Genomic DNA, 8,358 nt, shown 5'->3' with positions numbered 1-8,358 from the left:
TGTATTTTATGGTAAAGAAGATGGAGGAAGGGTACATAGATAGGGAAATTAACAATATGGATCCCATGCTATAGATCACATATTATAGAAATCATGTGGATCATTTATTGTAGAAAGCCTGCCTCCCATCTGATATAGAGATTGGTTTCCTGTCATAGGGAGGCTGACTGAAGATGCCTCCTCTTGGCCCTTGCCACACTTTCTCCATTCTGAGATTGGCTCTTCATCCATAACTTTTACACTAGTTGCCCGTGTGGCCTGTTTTGCTGGGTTCTTGTTTCTGTTCAAGTGCTTCCTCCTATGCCAGAACAGAACTTTGATAATGATGATAGTATAACAACAATAACAACACCTATTATTATTTATTGTATTTATGCATCGCCCAATCCCTGCCATGCCAGGGCTCTTAGCGATGTATAGTATCGATAAAACAGAAGCAAGATAAAATCAATTCAAACATTAATAAAATATTCCCACAATCAGATGGTGAATAGTCAGTCCCAATTCCAACTGCTGGCTACTTCGCAGGCTGGGGGGGGGGGTAGAGGTAGATTGAGGTAGATATAAATAACAGAGGAGGGTGTCAGCCAAGATGGAACCGTCGCTGTCCTCAACCAAAAGCCTGGTTGAATGTCTCCACCTAAGTCCTTGCAGAATGGCATCAGATCCCACAGGGCCCACAGAGATTTCCACCAAGTTGGGGCCAGGACCAAAAAGGCCCTGGACCTGGTTGAGGACAGCTGGATGTCCTTGGGTTCGGGGACCCCCAGCAGATTGCTGTCTAAGGGGCACAACGCTCTCCCAGGGGCATAATGGAGGAGACAGTCCTGTAGGTATGTCAGTCCCTGGCGGCTCAAGGCCTTATAGGTCAATACCAAAGGTGGGAGTTTTTCTAAACTCCTCTTCTAAAATTAGTATTGACCAGGGAGGGGTAGCTTGGGTAATGGATATGGAGCTGTGTTATAAAGGATCTTCTGTCATTGGGTCATCTGTTAGCTGTAACACTGGGTCTCTGTGTTATTTATGATAGGGAAATGTAGCTGAGAGACCTTTAACAAGTGCACAAGCTAGGGATCGTCCTCCAGCTATACCAGAGTCAGAACCCACTCGGAGCAGCACAGATGACAGACAGGAAATAACTTTTAGAAATTTATTAAGTAAATATCCCTAATACATCCAGCTAACTGGCAAAAATCTCACACACCCACACACACAAGAGCTCAGAAACAAAGGGTTGAGGTGACCTTAAAGAAATCGGAGACAAGAGAGGGTGAAGCGTTTAGGGTAATAGCTGCTTTCCAAAGAGGAGATTCCCCAGTGAAGAACAGACGGCTTGGTCAGCGAGCACATCTGTGAAGACCCAAAAGTGATGGGGGATCCTGGAGACTGAACCAAAGATGGCTGGTTTGGGAGCCTAGTTATAGGAAAATTGTGCCTAAATGGACTGGGATGGCCAGTAGTGGCTCAAAAGGGGGTTTTGTACAAAGAAAATCCCGGGTTGGGAAGGGAAACCTTTGTTAGTGAGGCATGCGGCCATTGTATAGCCTTGGCTGTATTAATGGCTGGGCTATCACAGGAACAATGGTGACAATAGACCATGGCCAGGATGGCCTCAGTATCAGGGGCAAAGTCCAGAGGTGCAGGTGTGAAACACAATGCTGGGATGCAGGTATGCTGTCATCTTTTGAGATGCTGAAATTAAGGCATAGTCCTTGTAGGAGGGCAGCTATGTGCTGGCTGTACTGGAGATTGATGGCTGCAGGAGTCAGAGTGACCATCCTGGGTACATGTCTGGGCTTGTTGGTCTTGCACACAGAGAGGGCTAGGCTTGCCCTATGCCGACTTTGACCCTAACTTGTCCAGGATACCGTCCTTCACATGGCAAAGGGAGGCTTATGCTAACCAATCTGTCTTTTCAGATATTTCTGGAAAAGGTAAACATACATAGAATCATAGAATGTTAGAGTTGAAAACGTCCAGTGAAGGAGCATCCACCACCTCCTGAGGCAGTCTGTTCCACTGATCAACCACTCTTACAGTTAGGAAGTTTCTCCTGATATTTAGCCGGTATCGACTCTCTTGTAATTTCCACCCATTAGATCTAGTCTTGCAGTCCAGAGCAAGAGAGAATAGATCTGCTCCATCTTCTACGTGACAGCCCTTCAGATATTTGAAGACTGCAATCATGTCCCCTCTAAGCCTTCTCTTTCCCAGGCTAAACATACCCAACTCTTTCAGCCTTTCCTCATAAGACTCAGATTCCAACCCTCTCACCATCCTTGTTGCCCTCTTCTGGACACGCTCGAGCTTGTCAACATCCTTCCTAAAATAATAATATCTGGTCTTACTGCGAGTGGTCTGGACACGAGTGTTTTAGGCACACATCTATATCCATAGGGTTTTTACCAGTTTGGTCCTTTCTTTGTCGCCTTACCTTCTAGCTTGGGTTCTAAAAGAAACATACCTAATCTGGACAGAGACACTTTAGCAAAGTAGCAAAGCTGTTTAACAAATTTGGAAGAAGTACTGAGAGCTTTAGTGATAGGAATAATTAGCACACTCCATTTGTCCAGGTAATATTAGGCATACAATAGCAGTTCCAAATAGTACAGTGCCTGTGTTAAGATGTAGCTATTCCAAATGCCCCCCACACATGCTTTGACTCTCAAAACTCATAATCCCAAAATCTTGTTGGTCTCTGAGGTGCTACTGGAGTTGAGTCCAGCTGTTCTGCTGCAGGCCACACACACACACTGTGCAGCATGTGTCATTCAAGAAAAGGAAGGCAAAAAGATCAAAAAGCAGGTGCTAACAGTAACCCAAGTACATAGATCTCAGGCTGGGCTCTAACCCCCCCCCAAGGGTCCCAAACATCTGTAAAACCATTAATCCAAAAGATAAATTCAGGAAGAAAGAACAGAGGAAAGATGTAGGCATATATTATGTACCAGAATCCAGAAAGTCTCAATAGCTGTATTTGGGGTGAAACCAGCAGAGTCTGAGGTAGATTCTAGCCTCAGTTATAGGATTTGGGGTTTAAATGAAAAGAAAAGATTATTTTTTTTCTTCATCTTGGAGAAAGAGGATGATGATCCCAGGTGAGCTAACAAGTATGTTCTGTGATCGGCCAGAGGTGAAAAGGAGAGGATTCTTAGGTGCTGTGCATAATTCAGAAGGAGGGGGAGTCCTAGGCGTGTGAGAGGCAATGTTTGTTGTGTCATGGAGCTGGGATGTTTAGAGGGAAACTGGCACCTCATGATTGGAGGGAGAGCCTTTTAGCTGAGAATAGCTAGATCTGGTTTGGCAGAGGCCAACGAGGTTTTAGGAGTATGAGCTTTTGAGAGTCAAACCTCTGTTCAGCAGATAGGAGCCTTTGACTCTCAAAAGCGCATAATCCCAAAATCTTGTTGGTCTCTACGGTGCTACTGGAGTTGAATCTGGCTGTTCTGCTGGAGACCAACACGGCTACTTTCTGAAAATAATTTACTTGAAAACGTGAATGTAAGTTTAGTTTTTGGAGACTATCTTGGCAGGAAGTTAATGAAAGAGTATCCTTTGTGTCTAAACATACCTTGATTAATTACTGTGGGGTCCTTGTTTAATTTTTGTGGGGTCTTGATTAATGGATCAGGGGGCTTAGTAAACTAAGAAGCTTCTTTCTCTCTGAGACTCTCTGAGTTGTTTCCAGTGAGCATGATGAGATTATGCAGAATGATGCCTGATCCTCTCCCAGCTCTGTGCTGTAGATGGCTCTGGGTCTTGTGATAGAGAAAAGCTGGTCTCAGTTGCCAGGATTGGGGAGGGGTGCCAGCAAAGTGGAAGCTTTATTGCAGCAATCTATGAAGCAGGAAGTTTAGCTACAGTGGATAAGACTTGAGAACCCTGATTCCTTGTAGCTGGTCTGCATTCTTATGTGCGTCAGACATACAGAATGCTCTAAATGTCAATCAGTATTCAGCTGATTGCCGAGTCAAAGTATAGGCCTAGCTGCACTCAGAGTTTTAAAACATGGGGGGAAACTTCAAAGTACACTAGTTGAAATTATGCACCTAAAATTCCCTTGAGTTGTAGGTAAAATAAATCTCATTTCTTAAACCCTCAGTTTCCTGCCTTAATTAAAATGTATAGTCTGAGGTGGAATTGAAGGAGTTCAGTTTTCACCCTTTTCGAAGCCTCATAATAAACAGATGTATTTATTGGGCTTAATTTTTCAGGGAATGTCTTGGTGAGGCACATGAACCTTGTGACTGTGAAACATGGAAGAATTGGCTGCAGAAGATAACAGAAATGAAACCTGAAGAGCGTAAGAATGGCTAGTGTGGTCTTTTTTGTTTTAGTTTGTACAATTGTTACAGTATGATACTCTATGATAGGCAGGGCTTTTTTCCCTGGGGGAATGCACTGGAACGGAATTCTAGAACCTCTTCAACAATTTTATTTTAAATGTTTAAAAGTTCATGAGTTTTCAGTGTACAGATTGAAAACTTCATTTCCCTCTTGAGAGTTCAGGCACCTCTTTAAAAAAAAAAAAAAAAGCCCTGATGATAGGATTACTGCATATAAGTAGGAATCCCTGAGGCATATTTCCCAGAATAGAGAACTTGACCTCCTAAGAGAATGTGAGCAAGCTGGAGAGAGGTGTGTGCAGTTTCTTAAAACTCCAGTTTCTTAAAACTGTCTAAGCATAATGCATGGGTAAAAGGCAGAGGATTTGAATTGATATTGGCTGGGTGGTCCCAGGTTTTCAACAGACTGTGGTTGTAGATGTCTGATTTCAGTTAAGCTGAAACTCTGAATGTGAAAACATTGACAACAAAAAAATGTGTTGTTTTATATTGCGATCATACGCAGAGCCACACCTTTCTGATCCCCTTGAATTCTGTGGATTTAGAAAGCTGCAGTTCCGTTTAAAATTGCAGTGTTAGTCACTTGTCGAGCATAGTGAATATCATGTAAGTGATGTGGCCTAAATTGTTAAGGTTAGAACAGTGGTTCTGAACCTTCCTAATGCCACGACCCTTTAATACAGTTCCTCATGTTGTGGTGACCCCCGACCATAAAATTATTTTCGTTGCTATCATAAGACCATCGAAAATTTGTGTTTTCCGATGGTCTTAGGCGACCCCTGTGAAAGGGTCGTTCAACCCCCAAAGGGGTCGTGACCCACAGCTTGAGAACCGCTGGGTTAGAACGAAGAGCCAAAGGAATGAATTGGGTAACCATGGGAGCAATTCTAAAAAGGTCTACTCAGAAGTGCAACCCACTTTATTCAGTGTTTAGTGTTCGTAGGTTTGCTGACAAATTGTTTTAGTTAATCTGAGGAACAAGTTACTTCCAAAAATTATGGGAAGTTTGAAATGCAGTTTTGCTTTGCCGTGTGCATGTTAACTGCTCTGTTTAGAATGAGAAAAAAAATTATTGCAAACAGAGGCAAATGAAATTAACTATGCACTCTCATCATCCAGATCTTTCTATTTGTTTTGTTATCGATTTTTGTATTGTTTATGAATAAAAATAAATTCTTTCTTAGCTATAAAAAGTGCACAAATAAGCCGTCTTAGAAGAATTTAGGAAACATGGTAGTAACTTTTGCTTTTAAAAGACTGTTTTAACTTTTCTGTTTTCTCCTTCAAAGTTGTGGGAGTTAGTGAAGCGTATGAAGATGCTGCCAACTGCTTATGGTTACTCACCAATTCTAAACCATGCGCCAACTGCAAATCTCCAATTCAAAAGAATGAAGGCTGCAACCATATGCAATGTGCAAAGGTAACGACCGTGGAGAAAATCCTACAGCTTTTATAAAGTACAAGCAGGATCCCTGCAAGGATTCACCAGTGGGGAATCTCCTCCCTCCATGGCTAAACCTTTTTCCCACACTGTCTCTGCTCTCACTCCTTCTGTCCAACACAGATTCTCCTCAGCTTCTCCCCTTGCCCTTTACTTCCCTCCCACCTATCTGTTCACTCTCTCATCTCCAGTTCTTCCTTCACTCCCCTTTGCAGCTTCTCCCCTTTCTATACTTCTGCCTCCTTTACTTAATTTGTGTTTCCTCCCTCCCTTCACAATGGCTTTGTTCCCTGCCTCCCGATTTTCCTTCTTCTTTTTCGTGTCTGCCCATTACTTTCTCCTACCCACCTGAAGCGTCAAAACTGCGACAATCATTTTTCATTATTTCAGCAGTCAAAGACAACAGTGGTGATATTGTGTGCAGTTATTTAAGCAATCCTGAATGGCTGCCAAGCTCTTGAAGTAATTTTGTAAGAATTTAGTATTTAAATATTTCTTTTATTTAATCCCATCCTTTATTTTTTAATATAAGGGTTTTCTGCAAACCCGAGGAGTCCCCCATCTGTCCTTTCTGTACATGGCCCCAATGTGCTGATTTTTTTATCTGCGTTCATGGGCTTGGTTCAGAAGTAGATACATAGATGTTTTAAAAGTTTACTTTGTGAATTTTAAAATAAAGGCCTAATGGTACTCACCATGTACATCACTCTGATTAGCTGATTTAATTACCGTTCAATGTGAGAATCTGCTTCTTTACTTGCATTGTGTCTGTGCTTACTATATAACACCCAAAGTATTCCCAGTGTATTGATTGGAAGTGCAGTCTGATGTATGTAGGTCCGTTTATCTCCCTGTAATTCTGAACACAGAATGTTTTGTAGATATCAGAAAATATTTTGCTCAGTTGAGGTCACCACATAGCTGCAAAACGAATGATTACTCAAGCTGAAGTGAAGTGTAGATAGATAGAATTCATAGAACATTTCTAAACAAATTGTGTGGATGAACTGTTTCAACAGGGCATTTTGATGCATATGGATTTAGAAGATGCACTACTCAACTCAATCTGTAGTTGCTAAATTTTCTTTTGAAACTAAGTTTCAAAGCATAGTTTAGTACAGTTGTTAAAACAATTCACAGCAGTGATACCGAAAGGTTGTGGATTGTGGCTAGGTTGTGAAGACAGTATGTTTTATTTCTCTTGTGTTAATGCTCTAGATCCAGGGACAAAATCTGAAATTGATTAAGAATCTGTCTTTTATCTTTTCAAGTGTAAATATGATTTCTGTTGGATATGCTTGGAAGAATGGAAGAAACATAGTTCTTCCACTGGAGGTTATTATAGATGCACTCGCTATGAAGTGATTCAACATGTAGAGGACCAATCCAAGGAAATGACAGCAGAGGTAAGAAGCAGAATGATATTGAGGAGTTATATGAAGGTATTTCTGGTTGTCTTCCTTCCTGGCTTTTCATTTTCCGTCAGCCTGAACTTTAAGCCTTGTACTGTAAAATTGGGGTCCACAAATCTAGAGGATGTCTAAGGCTAAGGGACAGGGTCTGAAAGTTCTGGAATGAGTGACTACTCCCCCTGGTCCATTCGACTCTGACTGAGCCAGCCTGCATATGTCCAATCAGCCACTGATGTGTTCTTCCCTCAGAGAGGAGAGGTGTTTCTCTGCCCCATTGAACATGGTTGCTGACTCCCATTTTAGGTTTTTGGACCCAGTTTCTTGTTGTCTGTTCATGTGTGCTTTGGCTGTGATATTTAATTGTTCTGATGCAGGTGTCTGGGTGCTGAATATTGTTTTGGAAATGTTCAACTATCAGGGAGATGGCTCTTCGCTCTAGGAAGTTTATGCTCCAGGAATTTTTCTGTTGACTGCAGGAACCTTGTACATACCCTAAAGAATAGTATACTCCCCAAACAAAGAGGCTGGCATCTGTGGTGATTTAGGTTTGGTGACACTTGGAATGGCTTGTCCTTCTAAAGGTGATGATTTATTATCCACCAATTCAGATCTTGTCCCTAGAACTGACTAGATGCTTCTTGAAGGCAGTGGGTTTCTGATAGGGCAGGAGGGTCCATTGCAGTCTCCGAGAGTGGGCTGTCATTCAGGGAACCGTAACTCAGGGACCAGCCTACCTAAGGGACCGCCTTGCCCCACATGTTCTCCCAAGGGCACTACGGTCGGGGAATCAGCATCTACTGGATGTTCCAGGCCCCTGGTACATTAGACTTACCATGACCAGGAATAGGGCGTTCTCGGTGGTGGCTCCTATCTGGTGGAATGAGCTCCCAGAGGAGATCAGGGCTCGGCGGCCCCTAGCACAGTTCCGCAGAGCCTGCAAGACGGAGCTCTTCCGCCAGGCTTTCGAATAGGAGCCGCCGCCACCAGTGTACCACCAACGCACCAATGTACCATCAATGCCCCATATATGGATATCAGGATGTGGGCATGTACCATCAACGCCCCATAATTGCTGCATCATGGGTGAGAACAGGACGTTTAGGGGACGGCCATCTTGCTTTTCAAAATTGTAATTTTGGAATTGGTTGAGAGGAGCACC

The 8,358-nt window shown here is 42.8% G+C and overlaps 1 protein-coding gene across 1 annotated transcript in view; it reads left to right on the top strand.

Moving 5' to 3' along the window:
* The window catches only part of ANKIB1 (ankyrin repeat and IBR domain containing 1), an 82,084-nt gene that overhangs the window by 50,832 nt on the left and 22,894 nt on the right, over nucleotides 1-8,358 (top strand). Inside the window, exons 10-12 of the mRNA XM_015408641.1 lie at nucleotides 4,215-4,303; nucleotides 5,636-5,766; nucleotides 7,059-7,193. Of these exons, the coding sequence (XP_015264127.1) occupies nucleotides 4,215-4,303; nucleotides 5,636-5,766; nucleotides 7,059-7,193 (355 nt within the window). The remainder of the gene's footprint in view (nucleotides 1-4,214; nucleotides 4,304-5,635; nucleotides 5,767-7,058; nucleotides 7,194-8,358) is intronic.

The sequence above is a fragment of the Gekko japonicus genome, unplaced genomic scaffold (assembly GCF_001447785.1).
Source record: "Gekko japonicus isolate JY-2015 unplaced genomic scaffold, Gekko_japonicus_V1.1 scaffold1868, whole genome shotgun sequence".
Taxonomy (NCBI): domain Eukaryota; kingdom Metazoa; phylum Chordata; class Lepidosauria; order Squamata; family Gekkonidae; genus Gekko; species Gekko japonicus.
Note: the sequence above shows the minus strand (reverse complement) of the source record. Positions and strands in the feature narration are given on the sequence as shown.